The sequence below is a fragment of the Cinclus cinclus genome, chromosome 3, assembly GCF_963662255.1.
Source record: "Cinclus cinclus chromosome 3, bCinCin1.1, whole genome shotgun sequence".
Classification (NCBI taxonomy): Eukaryota; Metazoa; Chordata; class Aves; order Passeriformes; family Cinclidae; genus Cinclus; species Cinclus cinclus.
Window position 1 is genome coordinate 5,635,951 of NC_085048.1, and position 17,875 is coordinate 5,653,825.

The following is a 17,875-nucleotide window of genomic DNA, read 5'->3' on the forward strand; positions in this document are numbered from 1 at the left end:
TGCACTATCAGCTTTCACAGGCCTGATCCCAGCTTCACTTCCAGCAAAGATTTGTCCTGAGAGGGTGAAGCAGAGGCCAAGCATCCACAATGTAACTCTATCATGCAGTTCTCCAGCACACTGCTACCTTACCAAGAAGGATCGGAGCACAAAGCACATCCATCCCCCAGTGCTTCCATCCAGCTCATTCCATGACAGCAGGTATTGCAAGTTTTATATGACACAGGCAACATTTTTCATTGTTGTGATGAAAAGAAGCAAGAACTTGGTGCAGCTGCAGCAAATGGTATTCAGGGCTATTCCCTGATTTTACCAGGGAATTATTTAACTGCTTAGTTGCCAAAAAACCCCACACCTAAGCAACAGCCAGGGTGGATTGAAGGGGTTATGAAAACATCTCTTCCAGAGACAGTTCTGAATCACTGGAAATCTGCAACTGTATTTATTGGATGCTAGTAGTTTTGATATGCAACACATTTAACAAGTTAACAACTGCAAGGAATCAATCCAGTAATTTTTATTTTCTTTTGAGTTACAATGTGTCACTATTGATTTCTGGTCTGAATTTCAGAAAAATCAAAATATTTGTCTCAGATATTTGGGGCCAGGCAGCAGGTTCAACTCCCAAAATGTACAAGACATGCAAGGGCATACAAAGCTCTTCTCATCAGCCTCATGCCAACACTGGGTGATCAGATACTGTCCCTCCACTCTAAAGATGTACAGTACCTCAAAATGTGTTGGTTTGATGGAAGAACTGTGATTTTGTTCCTTTTTGCAAATTATCCCACACTCAAGGTAATGGAAGAAAAGACATCAAGAGATACAAAAAGAGCTGTGCAGCCTGAATGTCCCACTAAATGGTATGGGATGGAACAGCCTAGGCCAGAAATCCTTGCACTTCATTAACTGAACAGTTTGAAATAACCCACTCTATACCCACCCCCAGATATTATGAATCCATCACAGCCATGAGCAACAGCAGCTCTCTTTTATCTTTTTATTAAAAAGCATTATTTTAGCTCTAAAATTATCTTGCCGAAACTCTTCTATTTAGCAGAATTAATTATTTAAGACTGAAGTTTTGCGAAGTTCTAGTCCAAAACCATGGAATTGTTTTTATATATAATTGTGTTTTCACATGGAGGCAGCATCAAACTTTGCTGTAACATTAATAAGCATTAACACCTTCAAGAGAAAACCTGCTGCTGTTCAATGTGAAGAGGGATTTCATTATGGATAATGATCTCAGTGCTCATATTGAGACACCCTCAGGTACCCATTTGTAAGGAAGTGGCTCTGAAAAGGTACAAAATAATCTCCTTAATGCTGCATTCAGTATAGAAATTTCTAGAGGACAGGAGTTTATTTCACTATCATTTCAAAAGTGACATTTCAATTAAAAACAAAAGATACTTCCAACCAGGACTGAGACTGTTCTGGAAAGTGGTATTGTAGGAGATACAATGGAGAGCATGACATATTGTCCCAAACTGTGGGCTATATGGGTAATGCAGCTGATAAAAGGAGAAATGTAGAAATCCTCAGCCCTTGCTTTTCAAAATGAATTCTCCATGCTATCAAGTGTGGTGAAGAAAAACAGCACCAGGTTAAATGTGATGTACCCATTGTTGTTGACTTACTACTGTCACAGAACAAAAATTACATGATTTTACTTCCAAGTCTGCAACAGAGTAAGTAATGCCTATTCCTCTCTTATTTTACAGTAGTTCATCATGCAAGTCCCTATTTAGATTATTTCTGTTCACTTCTTTGTATGCTTCATATAATAAATTAAGTCTAAATTAATAAGGTTTGAAGTATGAACATGCAAACTAGGATCAAATCCACCCCCCAAAACAAAAGACCAGCACACAACATACTACTTTAATCCTGATATGAAATATTATTTACAGAAAGTGTTCAAAATGGCATGTACAACTCATGCACATCTCAGGCTAGGCTTCAATTCCCACCAGTAAATAAGGCTCAAAAAATGCACAGTTGCTGCTGATTTCATTGGACACATTTGTGTTTCACACCGTGGTTTAGCAAACAATTTGGCTGAAAGCTGAAATTACTTTCTATGTTCTGATGCACATTATTTCTAAAAGTTGAAGCCTTCAGCAGCTCAGTTTGAAATTACTCATGACTCAGGCTAGTCCCCATGGGTTCATACGCTGGCGTCAGTGCCTGCACAGCAGGTTATGTGCATGGATCTGCACCATGGATTTCAGAATCCTCTTCAGTCTATGTACTGTTTGGCTTAAGAAAAGGGCCTCTGGATTTTTGCTCCCTGATAAACTCACATTGGGTCAGTGTGAAATAGCAGGGCTCAACATCTTTACATCCCTCTGAGGCAGCAAAGTTTAACCTCTGCAATGGTGATGCCTCTGGTCAATGGCAGTGCTGCTCACATGTGTTAATGAATCTAGCTGACCTTGAGCCTCACTATGAACTGAAGAACTCTTCCATTCTCCTTAATAAATTGCCTTCATTCATTTTTCATTTCACCTTTTGGTACTTCTGTGATAAAGTTTCCACAGAGTTTGCCAGCTCACTTGCCTTAGTGCATCACCTCAAGCTGTTATGAAATGAATGGTGGGTTCTTTGTTCTTTTGTACCTTCCGAAGAACTTCAAAGTAAGAGTTCAACATCTTGCAGTACCTAAAGCTGGCTTGGTGATACTCCATTTCAGGTTTTTCTTGCTTGAAGACCCTTTTCACTGCAGAGTTAATGCAAACAACCAGGATGAATTGAGGTGAGGTGGTGAGTTAAGCACAGATGTGAACTTCTCTTCTGCAAATTAATTTACATTCACAGATTTTTGCTGGTAACCATCACATTAACAGATTTTTGCTGGTGACCAGAAAACCCAGCTCTAATAGGACTTCAAAGAACATGTCCCACATCCTTAAGTGAAAGATGGTGATGGTTAGTCCTAAAACAGTGATTAGCTTAAGACCAAAAGTAAATTTCTGCTGAAATTCAGCACTGAGCACAGTCTAAATAATGGTGGTGCCTTGTTTAAGTCTGTCAGAACTGGGAATACTGGGTAGTCTAACTAGAAAGACATAAGGGGGTTTTTTGCATCTTTTTTTCCCAAAATTTTCCATTTTTTGCCAAAATCACAAATTTTCACAGAGCATGTAGCAGGTATCACTTTTATAAGAAAGATGTGGACCATTGGCCACTGGCTGCAATACCTGGGAGCAAAGTCACAGACCACCAAAATGTAAAAGCTCAGTTTGTCTTGCAGTCTTACTGCTTTGACTTTGGTGACAACTCTAATTAGGTTTAGGTTCTCCTGTGAGACCTATATCAGTTGGAAAAGTTCTAATGAGATATGAACCCTTTACTCATTATTAGAAACTTCTACCCATTTCTAACCAAGCAGCAAGTCAGAGTTGATACCAGACTAGTTAATAAATATATATATACGTATCTCCTGATGTTGAGAGAAAACTAAATTCCCCTGCAGACGATGTCTGCAAACAAAACTTTGCTGTTAAGTCAGTTAAGTCTTGACTACAGGTTCATGCAGAAAATTGACCTTCAGAGAGGAAAAGCAGAGTTTAAAAGACTGAAGTTGTGTATGTTGTGAGGTTTGACTCCTCTCAGCTCTGCAATTCAATTAGGTGGAAGTGACTGTGAAGAAGTTCCTATCATCTCTGTCCATGCTGGGTCTCCTAAGCAGAACAAGATGAGTTTAGGCTACAGAATTGTCAAACCAACACACTCTGCAATTATCTTTTATGCGATGAGAGATCTAGCAATTAAACAACAAATTAAAAGGTAATTGATAGCCCTTTTCAGGTAACTAAGTATATAGAATCAAAACTGAAAGCAAGTTAACCAGGACATCTATCACTCTCCCAAGATATTATAAACCTTGAAATGTACTATTGCAAACAAAGAAACAAACAAACAAAAAAGAATAAAAAAAATAAGATGCTGTAATGAAAATGAAGGGGAATCCACACATACAAACTTCATAGTGCAAAGCTTCGTAAAATCAAAGAGGAGGACTCAGAGCCATTGGAAGTAATACATGTGGGAATAGTTTACTATTGATAGGGCTGATAGTGACACTGATTTTTAATGCTTCCTAAGTCTTTCTCTGTTTACACCCTGTTTTCAAGTCAGTGTAATTTTTGCCTGACTTTAAAAAGGGACCTTTTCAATACTGGTGTCTTCTTTATTCATCCAAAGGACTTCAGGACTCCCAAAGATTTATCTTGCAATGCACTCAGCCAATGAACTCACTGATCCCCCAGGCTACATCTTAAAACAAAAGCTTGAAAGTGAACAAAAATGCAAGGAAATGACCCAATTTCCCTAGAATCAACAGCAGGCTAAGAATAGACTCCTGTACTCCTCAATGTCAGCTTAGTCAAACCATTGTCAAATGAAAATACATTTGTTATCCTAAGTGTTCAGAACTCCATCGTCATGAAGCACGCTCTCCATACAGGTGATTTTGTGATTATATATACAAATTCAACATTCTTGCATGAAGTATTCTACCGGCACGCTTCCAAAGACATTCCACCAGCCCACCTGCCACGCACTGTTTGGAAAATCTGCTTGGAAAATCTGGCCTTCAGTCCGTGTTGGGTTTTTTTGTGTTTTTTGTTAGGTTTTTGTTTTGTTTTGTTTTAATATAAAATGTACTTGGTTACCATCCCCACGAGTCACACAGTCCAGTCTTGTCAGGTTAATTGTTAATTGGGATTAGGCAGCAGAGTGTTCTTTGGTCACATCCTTGCAGGGACTTGGGGAGCACTGTCCCCTCCCCGGCTGGCGGTCGAGGAGGGAATGCCAGGCTGGCGGAGCTGCTGGCCGGGCTTTATACCGGGACTATTTTTAGCTGTTATCAGCCGCGGGTGCGGGGCCAATCCGCGCCCGGGGCCGCACAGAAACTCCGCTCCGGCCAAACTTCACTCCAGCAATCGCACAGGGAGGAGCCAAGGGACTCTCGATTTGCTGCTTTGGACTTGGGGTGCTCCTTATACGGGCTCCTGCAAGGCGCCAGCAAACCAGGGACACGCGGTCGGACCATGAGGAAGTTACTGATTCAATAGATAAGCATCCATGCCTATATTTGGTGAAAATTAGTGAATTTAAGGTGCCTCATGAAGCCCAGTAAGTGATGCAATCATTCAGTATGCTATACATATAAATCAGTCCCTGGTGTTTTTTACAAAGGGGGTGGTTTTTATGTCACCGTGTAACTATGTACTGTGTAACTGGAAACTACTTGCTGTGATTATTTACAAATCCGTGTGCTCACCAAAGAAAGGGAAGACAGATTGGTGCCTCTTCAAAACAGGCCACATGGTATAACAGATTTTTGACATGGGACCTTTGTCCAATATATTATTTTAGTAACATTTTTGGAAATATGACATTGTAGTAACTTTAGGCTTTGAGAAATTAATTTTAAATTGTGAGAAAAATGTGTATTAAAATGAGGAAGAATTTCTGATGACATTAAGAAAAATAAAAACCTTATAAGTTTAAATTATTTCTCACAGTATTTCTGTTTACTGAAGACTTGCCAATATTATTTGGGCACCTCACTGGCCATTTCTGGCTAACAAAGACCCTCTTGCAATGAGGGGCCACCCAAAGTATCAATGTTACAGCTAAAGATGAACATATTTATAGAAGAAGTATAAATGTGGGAAATATAAAACACTTCTGCTGGTCAGATTCAAATAGAATCAAATAGATTTTAAAATGAATCCAAAAAAGGTAAAAATGCATGTGAGCAGAGGTCTGAGGAGTGATTAAATACCTATATTTTAAGATGCAAAGCTTCCACTCCTTCCATTTGCTTCTCAACCAGCCCTCAAGCTTCAGGGACACAGTGTTGAGATCTCCCAAAGCACAGCAACATAGACAATTCACCTTAAATAGAATTGTTTTACTCAAACAATCATAGGTATCTTAAAACTGGAGGTTGTTAAAATAATCTTTTTGCTGCTTATTTAGTTTAGTTATAAAAGCAGAAGCAACCTGAGACAAGATGCAGCTGTGGGAAAAAAAAGGTACCTTGTGGAAACAAAATATGTGCAGAAAGGGATTACTATGAAAACTGGCAGAAATGGAGACAAAAAGGTTTGGCTGGTTTAGCCCCAAAACATCTGAAGTTGTCTAAGCCTAAACTGATTTTTGAAAGAGCTAAATGTATGAACAAATTCTAATGGATTAGGCTGGCATAAGAGCAAGGATGTTTTAGCTGCATATAAATAAAGGTAATTTGGAAATTAAAGTGTCAAACCTTTAAAGCAGTGACATTCTGAAACAGATTTCCAAGATGAATAATAATAGTAATAGTTTCTAAATAGACCTTGATCATTTTATGATGAGGTATTATATGATCAGGCTGTCTGTAACAGAATACTTATTTCATGTCCCAAAATGTCACATCCAGTCCCATGAATCTCTTTTTCAGATTACCTAGAATCCCCAAAGAAACAATCTTGGCCAGTGTACAGATTTCTACCTTTTATATGTTTTATAAATATATAAGTAGGAAAATAATGGTTTTCTCTCAGAAGATGTGTTCTCAAGTTTTACTTCATTAGCACCTGCATGGAGCCTCCAACAGAAAATCAGTTAACTTGTGAATCAAAATCCTGGGTTTGAACACTGCTGGACGTACTGAAACCAGATGTGTGCACTGACAAATTCACTTCTCATCTATCCCTGAGAACGTCATTGTAACATCATGAATGTCACTGATGTCTTACATTAGCAGAGATGTACCAACAGTAAACATTCACCTACAATTATTTCATCAATTGATATGAAAAAATCATCTAAATATAAAAATCATACCTGCAGATGACAAATAAATTACTCATTTTAAAGTGACACACTTCCTTTCTTCTGCCACAGAAGGCAGTTTCATACTGGTTCATAACATTTCCCAGAAGGAAGTGGTAAAAATCTTTCATATTGCCCACAAATACATAAAAATATTTATATGTCTCTTTTCAGCCACAAACAACGCTCTAAGAGGACATTGAATATTTCTAAATGAACTAGTAAATACAGTGGCAGAACAGTAGAAAATTTGCCTTCAATGCAGGGTCTTATGACCCAAAGAAACAAACAATTTTTCTTTTCCCAGTTAAAATCTTAAGCTGTGTTTGAAGCAGTACCTAGGAATTAAATTTTAGTTGGTTCAGTTGGCTTTTCTACTAAATAAAATGTAATTCTAAAATAAATACAGCTGAAAGACACATATATGGGTATTGCTGTTAAAAAAATTATAAAGTTTGAAGTTAACGGAAGAGTGCTGGATCTCAGTCTTGGAAAGATGGTAAAATGTATTAGATTATTTTATCTGTTTAATTTAGACTGTAAAGTGAACAGCAGAAGTGTCCAACATCGCACTGTTTGATTGCTATTGCACTTCAGTTGTTGCTGAGTGTGGACACTGAAATAAAAAGGGACATTAAATAGCCTGAAAAAATAAATTAAAACAATCCAAAGTTTGTTTCCAGATGTCCATTACCAGAATACACTTAATCTAATCTAATCTAGTCATCCAAGATTTGTTTTTAAACTGTCACTGGTGGTATTAAGTTTATTTAAATTCAGGTGACCATGCCATTGTTTTCAGTGAAAGTTTATGGCTTGATGCAGTTGCCTAAGCCTAGATATCCAGCAGCATTTGATAGGATAGCTGAGGAACTCCATAAACATGAGACAGGATCTATGGGACACACACAGCCTGCAGAGGCAGTAGAGGCCAGGAAAGAAGCCTTTAGACATCTAAACCAGCAGGGGATGCCCGTGGTTGGAAAACTCAATTAGGTCCCGCTCCATACAATGAACTAGCTCTACCTAACAAGTAACCTCCCTCTACAGGTGGTGCTTGCACTTGGCCACAGGAATTAACATCCCATCATGCTATTTCAGATAGATTTTTATTGCAAAAAGAGCCTAGAGATCCTGCAGAGGTGTAGTTAATGGCTTACAGACACGCCTTCAGTTGGACGAGCCAAATCCAAGAGCAGAGCAGAAATGCTGCTTTCCTCTTGCAGACTCCAAAATAATCAGCATATGTCATCACCTGTTGCTCTACAGGGATTATGCATTATTTTGTGTTTGTAGAATATTGCTCTCAGTAGAGATGCTCTTTAGGTACTTCTGAAATAACCAATTTGATATAATACAAATTGCTCCGTTTTGGACAGGGTTCATTTAACAAGTAACAGTACTGCTACACAGATAAGTTTTCCAGGCCAGCAAGGAAGTAATCAATCCCCAAATCTGAACATTTTTCACTCCAGAAATGTAGGTTCTGAGACGTTTCAAAAGAAAAAAACAGTCCATGCTGGCATAAGAGCCTTGTTTCCAGAACATTAAAGAGAGTATCACAAGATGAAATATATATGAGGGAAAATAAATGTGTAAATAAGTCCTGTTTTAACTTTCTCTTGGTGTGGTCTACGTTGTTTACATTGTGTTTGTCATTGCTGCAATCGCTGTGCAGGGACAATTTCCTAGCTAATAGAGGTCTGTATTTTGAAGCTGTTGCTACGCTACAACGCTGTGCCCAGACACCGCTGTGGATGCAGCCACACACCGAGGGGGACACGGGAGTGCCAGCTCAGAATTGATTCACCGACCTTTCTGCAGGTGCCTGAGCGAGGCACAGACTCAGCAAGGGTTGGGAGCGAGACCTTTTACCCTTTGTATCCAAAAGATTAAGCAAACTGCTCTGCCCTGGTGCTGAACACACGTTCTGCTCACGACTGATAGCTGTAGGAACGGGTGTTATCTGTAGCAGAATGGCAGTCACTAATCTTTTCACACACATACACACAAATTCAAATAGGCATAAATCCAGCTGTGAGGAGACCCACAGCAGAGTTTTCCTCCTCAGAAATAAGGGTTAGTAGCTATTAGGTTTATATGTGAAGACTTAAGAAATTACTAGTCTGCTGTACATGGCAGGGTGGAGGAGGGAGCCATAAAGTCACGCTGGGTCTGCAGTGCTGTGGAGGTGTTAGAGTTGTATTGAGTTAACAGAGAAACAGCCCTGGTGAGGGTGTCCTTCGCACTGGATTTATGTCAGAGCAGTTCTCTGACTCCAAAACCATGCTGTCTTCAGTGAGGGGTGATCAGAGTCTGATCACACCACTAAGAGAAACCTAAATTCTCACAGAAGAGAAACCTAATGCTCTACAAGTCAAATGGCAGCTGCAAACTGTGCAGTACTACTGTAAAACACCTGCTTGCAAATGGGTAAAGTAACAATGGTTGAAGCTGTCACTGAAGCATTTATTGGGAAAACACCAGGGCTGGAGGAACCATGTAACTGTTAAAGGATTCAAAAATACGTTAAAATAGAGCAGATAAAGTGACTAGAGAGTTGGATAAATGATGAATTAAAGGGGCACTTGCTGTAGTAATTTTTATTGGCTCTGCTATCTGCACTACCTGTACCTACAAACTGGAGCTTAAGAATTATATAAATTAACCAGAGAATGACTGAAAAGGTGATAAAAATCAGCCCTAAAAAAAAAAAAAAAAACAAACCACAACACACCAAACCACTCAACATTAAGAAATGATGACTCAAGCTTGAAGGCAAGCTGAAGGATTCGTTTAGTTCAAGAAAGTAAAGACTAAAGGAAATTTGATCTGTGTCTTCTATATACATAAAAGTCTTGTCTATTCAAAAGAAAAATAGCATAATTCAGAGCAACAGAATTTTACTAAAGGAAAATACTGTCTCAGGACAGTGATTAAGCATTGACAGAGACTAATCAGTATAGGTGCTGAATGGGCATCACTGAATGTTCTCAAAGAGCAAATGTTAGGGATAGTCAGATAAGACTGAGAGCAGGAGGACACATCATTTGGTATTCCAGACTTGTATTTCTATACTTATTTGTACTTGTAAACTATCTTAAGACTATTTGCAGGAGTAAACAACCATTAATTTCATTTTAATTATCAAAACAGGTATTGTGTTAGGATATTGGCTCCCCATGAGTCACTTCCTGCTGTGTACATGTCAGCTCCAGCATCTTGGTCTGCAAACCTGCCAAGACTGGAAAACTCTGAAAATAGTTCTTGGATCTTTTCCTTGCTCAGGTTGCTCAGATAATACTATTTAAAAGGTGGATTATTTATCACTCAACCTTTTTCTAAGCTTATTCATAAGACAAAAATAATATTTGCTTACTTCTGTTAGATTTATTATTTATAATATTTTAAAGGCTAAAATGTCATAAAAAGCCCAACTACTATAATTTTGTGTATATATGGAGAGTTACACCTGCCACCTGGCTTCAGCCTGAATTTACCTTACTACCTGCAAGCCTTGCTGGAGAAGATATGGCTTAACACCAGCCTTCTGTGTTGTACTGGAATCAATCAAAAGACTAACTGGTTTCCATTGCTAGGAGGTATCTGGATGCCCAGTTATGCTTACAAATATCTAACAGCCCAAAAATGCAAATACAGTTGTTTTCCTCTGTAGGTTATGAGTATAGTAAGAAATGCTGAGTTCTGCTCAGCAAAACACCATTTTAACCACTGACTTCTGACTGGACACGTGGTTCTGCTCTTTTCAAATTATACATGCTTAAAATTAGATTTGTCCTGTGATTTCTTGTTCTAAATCAATACTACACATTCCTAAACAGAATTTTCTCAACAGATACCAGAATGCTTCATAAAACAAGAGAAAAGCCATCTCTTTAGAAAGAAGTGTGATTTTCCCAGTGACACAATTATGAGTCTCACTGTCCCTGTGAGGAGCATGGTCTGTCATTCACAGCAGTTCAGCTCAGCTTGGGGAGTCAGTAGGGAACTAGCACAGAGTTAGTTGTGCCACCAAGTTGGAGTCTCCTCAGATATTCCTGACTTGGAAATCAGAGAACAAGAGAATCACAAAATTGGTAAGGCTGGAAAAAAACGTTTAAATCATCAAGTCCAGCTGTCAAGCCAGCACCACCACCATGTTCACCATTAAACCAGATCCTCAAGTGCCACATCCACACGTTTTTGGATGCCCAGGGATAGGTGACTCTGCTTCCCTGAGCAGCCTGTTCCAGTACCTGACAACCCTCTCCATAAAAAAAAACAGAAGTCCTAATATCTGATCTAAAGCTCCGCCAGCACAACTTGAGGAATCTTCTCTCATCCTGTCACTTGTTACCTGGGAGCAGAGCCTGACCCCCACCTGGGTCCACCTTCCTTTCAGGGAGTTTGGGAAGCAAGAGCCCCCCCAGCTCCCTCTTCTGCTCCTCATCAGACTTGTGCTTCAGACCTTTCCTCAGCTCTGTTCCCTTCTCTGGACACATTAGCAGTGGCAGCTCCCCTCCATTTCTTTTTTGTCATGAGGGGCCCAGAACTGAACCCAGGATTTGAGGTGTGGCCTCAACCATGCCCAGCACAGCGGGACAATCACTGCCCAGCACAGCGGGACAATCACTGCCCTGGCCCTGCTAGCCACAGTATGACTGGTGCAAGCCAGGTGCCATTGGCCTTCTTGCTCACCTGAGTCATGTTCAGCTGCTATTGATTGACACCCCCAGGTTCTTTTCCAACTTTCCAGCCACTCTTCTCACGGCCTGCAGCACTGCAGGAGTTTTTGTACAACAAGTCCAAGTACAGGACTGAGCACTTCAAATTAGGTAGTGGGAAACATCTTGTGAAAAAACAAAAATGTCCCCTCTTTTCCAGCTCCTGACTTAATTAAATTTTACAAAAGGATACCATAATTCCAGACAGAAACAGCTAAATGCTTAGATTCTGATTCTTAAATATAAGCACTGGCATCCGCTAAAAGGACAGGAGACAACAAGCACAAATTGAGATACACAAACTTCCATTTAAACCATAGTTTTACCATGAGGGTAGGACAATTAGAATGGCTGCAGAGAGAAGTTGTGGTTTCATCTTTGGAAATACTGAAAACCAAACATGACCTTGAACAATTGCTGCAGGTGATCCTGCTCTGAGTAAGGAGTTGGACCAGGTGATCTCCAGAGATGCTCTCCAGCATCCATAACTCTTGTTACTCCAGTGCAATGATCCAGCAGGTGCAGGTTGATGATGCTAAACCACTGTATAACGTTGGTATTTTTGCCTAACACAAGGTGTTTATTGCTTAGGGTAAAGAATTACATTCCTTCTTTTGGGAACTGTGTTCCTATGGGACAAATTAGTATAGAGAGCCTATAATCTGCAGTAAGTCTCAGGTCACCAAAAAGCCAGAAGGGCAATCATTTTCTTCTGAAAAGAAAATTTGAGGACTAGTCTTTAAATATCAACTTAAGCTTCAGGAAAACAAAAAAGTTAAAATTTTCAAAGAAACCTAAACCTTCAGAATAAACTTTCTACTCAATAGGAAAATACAGTGTGCAGGTGAGAAGGCTGGACCTTGGAGCTGTGATTGGGTCAGGCTGTCCTGTGCACTCAGTAACACAGCCTGTGTGCCAGTCATATTTCTGTTCAAATTACAAAGGATTTTGTTGGAAGAAATTACAATGTTATTGAAAGGGCATTAAGGTGGCTGTGACAAGTCTGGACGTGCTGGATTCACAAAAACAGGTTCATGTTTTTACATGCTGCATTCTGCTGTTAAAGGCACAGGGAATTCATTTTTTACCTTATGGCACATCCTGAAATAATCTACTGACATGACCTAGTTGCCAAGAACTCATAATCAGTGAAAAATGAGTTAAAGTGATGTAAACATTTTCTTGGTGTCTAATGAATGGACTACTGTAAACATTATCCATCCAGCTGCACTGTGTGTTAGACACTATTTAATCTTCCCACTTTTTCTTGTGTTCATGCTTCCAGATATTCACAGAGATATATAGGGCTACAAGCAAAGGGAGGAATAAATAGTGGCAGAACTGTCATGATCACTATTGTCCCACAGCACAAGGTCCTGCTGTCACTGTTAGTGTCTCCAGAAAAGTGCAAACCCAGATGAACCCAGTTTCAGAGCAACACTGGCCTCAGGTGGACTAGAGACCATGTGAGAAGGGAACCACCTATGAGTAATATTTATTGTCACAACTGAGATATTAGTTCCATGTGCAAGAATCCACAGCCCCTAGGGATTTCAGTACTCTTGTTATATATTGTTCTATGACCTTCCATTTTACAGGCTGATTTTTGCTATCTAGGTAATTAAAGAGTGCAAAGCTGAATCTGCACTCCATGGAGTTACTGCTTTATTATCTTGATACCAGAAAGACAGAAAAACCAGAAGCCAAAAACTAAACAATATGTTCCTAAGGGTTAAAACACTGTAACAAGAGTTCAGTTCAGCCACCTACCCAGCAGTACCCAATGCCCTGCCACTGAGATCCCAGCATGGATCACCTGAGAGCCTCCCGTCTCAACCTTTGAGCCAGGTAGGGACATCTTGGGGCTCAAGGACATCTCAAAGACACCAGGCACTTATGTTTGGCACTCAAAGAGCACAGTTTGCCCTTCTCTCTGGACTTACTGATAAGGACCTTTATGGGATAATCAGCTATTCTGCACAACAAAAGCAAGGAAAAGGACTTCCTCGGACCTTGTCCATGACAGTTATATTCAAAATGCCTCTCTTCTCCATTTTTCAAATTCACCCAAACAACTCTGCCTGAATGGGAACATTATCCATAGAAAAAGAAGACATTGTTATTTTGAAATAAGAGGAATGTGAAAGAATAAGGAAATTAAAGAGATTATTTAAAAGCCAAAATACAGCTCTCAGGTTGCTAACACCATATAGTTGCTAACAAACAAAATGTACTCAATTGATGCAACTTTCAACACGTACAAAGGACTACATGAACATAAAAGAGAACTAATGCCACAGCTCTTACTTTGACCATATAATCAATATATTTTTAGGAATTACCATGATCTGGTCACAGAAATAGGACAGATGCTGTTTCAGGGAGTCATTTAACCTAATAATTACTGCTGAAAACACTTCTCATTATGTGTGGTGACAGAATCTCTTCTTCAGTTTCCAAAGCCCCCCATGGAACTGAGAAACTGATTTTGATAATATTATTTGTGTTGAAAAGTGACAAACTTCATGAGGTTCTCTTGAAATAACAGAATATTATAATAATGATGTATTGTTGAACTATTCAAGGTACACAAGATCTTGAGCATTCTTACATAGTTAAAAGAAGGAACTGTCAGGCCTGTGTTTCAGCCTAATAAATGCTGAGAAAAGTTAAATACAAGTGCTCTTATGAAGGGAATCATAGTGTTTATTCAAGAACACAGGTGTTTACAGTTTTGAAATCTAAGTAATCCTTTATGAGGTGAGAAAAGGTGTGAAAACCCCCTCCGTAATTTATCCCTAGCAATTAATGAAAATAAATGTTGAAATTTTCACAGAAATACCTAAATCTAAATATAGAAAAAAATAAAAGAAAAACTTCTTTCAGAGATGAGCATTATTTAAAGTATAGATTCAGTTTTCTTCATAGCATTCATAGCTGTCACTTTGGAGCTACTAGATAGTGAAGTGCAAGGACAGCTGAAGTAGCTCAACAAAATAGCAGCAGCCTAGCTGTAACAGCAGGGAGATTTCCCAGAATTAATGAATTGCAACAACAATCAGAATACCTGCACCGCACTTCCACTTGAATGAAGAAATCCCAGGCACTTCCACACAACACAGATCACCTCTTTCTCTGCTTAAAGATGCAAGAGGGAAGTGAAGGGATTGGCTCCCTACAGCAGAGTTGGGAGCAAAGCAGTGGGTAGCTGTATTTCACTGATTTGGAGGACACACACATTGATTTGGGGTTTTAAACTAGTGTTTAGGAGCATCCAGGTTCTTACCTTTACAAAAATGGAAATGTCAAAATCTTCCTGAAAGTTCTTAGTTTCTCCAGAGTTATTGTTAAGGGGAAACTTGAGGGGAGTTGAAGAGTTGGTAAAAGTGCTCTGTCTCTGACGAAACTTGAAATCTGGAGGAAAATGCAGGTTGTTCTCAAAGATTGTGCCCTCTACATCTTTATCTTCCAGAGCTGGGCTCATCAGATCCATCTGCTGCTGTGGGTGGTCTTCTTCAGCACCATGGTGAGATGAAGAATCATCTTCTCCATCACTTCCATACTGAGAGGCCACAGAATTATTACAGCTATCTTCAGAGTTCTCTTTACTACCATCTGTGTTTTCTGGGATATTAGTAAAGGAAAAAGGGGATACTGAGTCTTCAGGGACATGATCAGAAAGATCACCCCCTTTATTTTCCCCAGAATCTGGAACCTCAGAGACAGTGGTGTCATTAGTATTTTGACTGATGTCAGTAAAGCCTGGCTCTTCCATGGCTGCTGGCTGGTGAGTTTTGTCTACCTTGCAGGTACCTTACAGACTACAATTAAAGTGAGATGTTGACAGACAAGGCTCCTTAGGAGGAAGCAGAGTCTGTGGTGTACTTTCTAAATGCTCAGCTACACATGGCAGATCTCCAACAATCATTTACTGAGAGCCTTGAATCAACAACTGCACTTCCACCCAAGTAAAAGGCTGTCTCACTTTTAACCCCTTTGTCGATCTGACTCCTGGGAACTGTATCTCAGGAGCTGCAATAAGTTGTTCCTCCAGATGTTGCCTGGATAAGTATAGCCAAAAAATGCTGAAGAACCTATCACTACTAGAAAGTTACAGTAAAAAATAAGTATTCTCACATAGTAAGTTGAATAGAGTTCTACTGGAAATCTGATTTATGTTAAGAGGTAGAAATGCAGACTTTATCCACTTACTCATATTTTCAGGACACAAAAACTTCAAGGAAAAGCAAGGCATAACTGCCTCAACAATACAAGCAATCATCTGCAACATTTTAGTGGTTACTTAAGAAATCAACAATTAATGATCATTTACCAAAAAAACTACAAAAAATTATCAAGAGGTAAATTTAAACTCTTTCCAACATTGCCACTCATCCACTTTGGGGTCCTCCTCTCAACTATAAACTAGGGCCAAAATTATAAAAGCCCTCATGAGCTGCCCTGGGAATATAGGAAAAGAGAACAATGAAGAAGTATTAATCATGATTACATATACATAATGCATCCATTAATTATAATCACATTTAGGTTATGTATCTCCAGGTCATAAGACATACACTGTAGAAATCTAGTTTGCCATCTTGTGTATACAGCTCCTTTTCTATAATGAATGGAGAGACACACCAAACTGCACAGAACCTAAAGTGGGTGAATACTGCCAGGTTTAGCATAGAATTAACTGCCCTCCTGGAGACAGATACACTTTCCAGAGTGCCCGAATTCAACAGAGCTGAAACTCACAGAAAATCCAAACCTGCATTTATCAAATTATTATGAAGTTACCAATTTACTAAAGTCATGAGAACTTCCAGCCTTATTGACTAAAGACTTTTTATCTCCATGTTTACTGCATCTGGACTACCTAGATTATTACAATAATTCTTATAGCCTAATTATATTTAATCTTTTGGGGTTGAGTCAAAAGGAAAATGAAGGTTTTTTTCCTCCTGCCCATCCTTGTAACTTCCTGAGAGGTAATTGCCATAGCCAGGTTAGCCAGGTTAGATTTCTTAAAGAAATAAAGAAGAGAAGGCAAAGAGAAAGATGGTAATTCAAGCCACCCCAGACAGAATAAGAAGGGAGCACAAGCTGTTCTACAGGGTAGAGTAGCAGGTGCTGCCTGCCTGGGATTTATGACTGTAGTTAACTGCCATTACTGTTATACTAAGAAGTTTAGAGTTCTAGTAAAGTTAAATATCAAAAGCAAACCAATATTTCATCTTAATTAAACTGAGGACTCCTAGATAACCTGAAAAATGCCAAGACTGTGGTCACAACCAAGTTTAATCACTGTGATTGTACAGTACAAAGATGAAGGTAAGTATCAGAGATCAGTGAGATCTCTTAGCTCATGAGGGCATTTCTGGCCTGATGCAACTAAAGGACTTCAAGGATACATTACCCATTGCCGAGGCCTAATTTCAACTCTTACTACCCCCACATTCCTGCTTGGCACAAGTGGTCCATCTCCAAACAGGACAGAGCATATCTCTTTACATTAGCTGCATGTAACTTGGCCACAATTTCTCATGTGGAAATCCTAACTAAGAGATTCTGAAATAAGTGCTGTGTAATCCGTCTTGCAAACTTCTAGCACTCAAGACGAAGGCCAATGATAAGACTGATTTAAAATCGTGAACTTAAATAACTGGAGTTCAAGAAACTTCAGAAAAGCAATAAAACAGCTGTTAAATTTTATAAATTGAACTTATTTTAGGACTACTTTTCACTTCTAATAAAACATTTGGATTTCTTTATATTTTGTACAAAGACAAATGTATTTCTGCCTGGGTCTGTTCAACTTGCTCTAAGCATGACTTTGATCAGCAACTCCCACTGATCTTCAACCCCTTCTTACAGAGTGCTTGCAGGATTAAACTCACTGGGATCATAAAAACTCCCTCCTTAATAACTCGGCAGGCAAACAGTTTGAGGGGAAAAAAAAAGAACACAGAAATATGCATGACACAAAACAAAGAACGAAGTCCAGTTGTAGTCCAGTCTATAACTTTTTTTTTCTCTCCACAAAGATGACATTTGCAGGATGCAGCAGCACCTGCTGGAGAGTTTAAAATATCACAAGTAAAATAAGGAGTAAGAGCATAAGGTATTATTTTAAAATAAATAAATACAGTTGATGTGGGTTTCTTTATTGTGAGTTATCCAAGTTCTTCTTTCCTCTGCCCCCCCCTCCAAGTGCAAAGAAAAGTATTGTTAAGTGTCCAGTGAAATGGGACTTCTCTCCTGCATGGAAGTGAGACGGAAGAGGCTCTATGAGGCAGGAGAGAAAAAAAAAA

General features: G+C 39.2%; 1 protein-coding gene across 1 annotated transcript in view; it reads right to left on the bottom strand.

Annotated features, from left to right (window-relative positions):
* The window catches only part of CLIC5 (chloride intracellular channel 5), a 78,058-nt gene extending 62,725 nt beyond the window's left edge, over window positions 1–15,333 (bottom strand). The window contains exon 1 of the mRNA XM_062489631.1: window positions 14,845–15,333. Coding sequence (XP_062345615.1) covers window positions 14,845–15,333 — 489 coding nt within the window. The remainder of the gene's footprint in view (window positions 1–14,844) is intronic.
* Window positions 15,334–17,875: the final 2,542 nt, after the last annotated feature.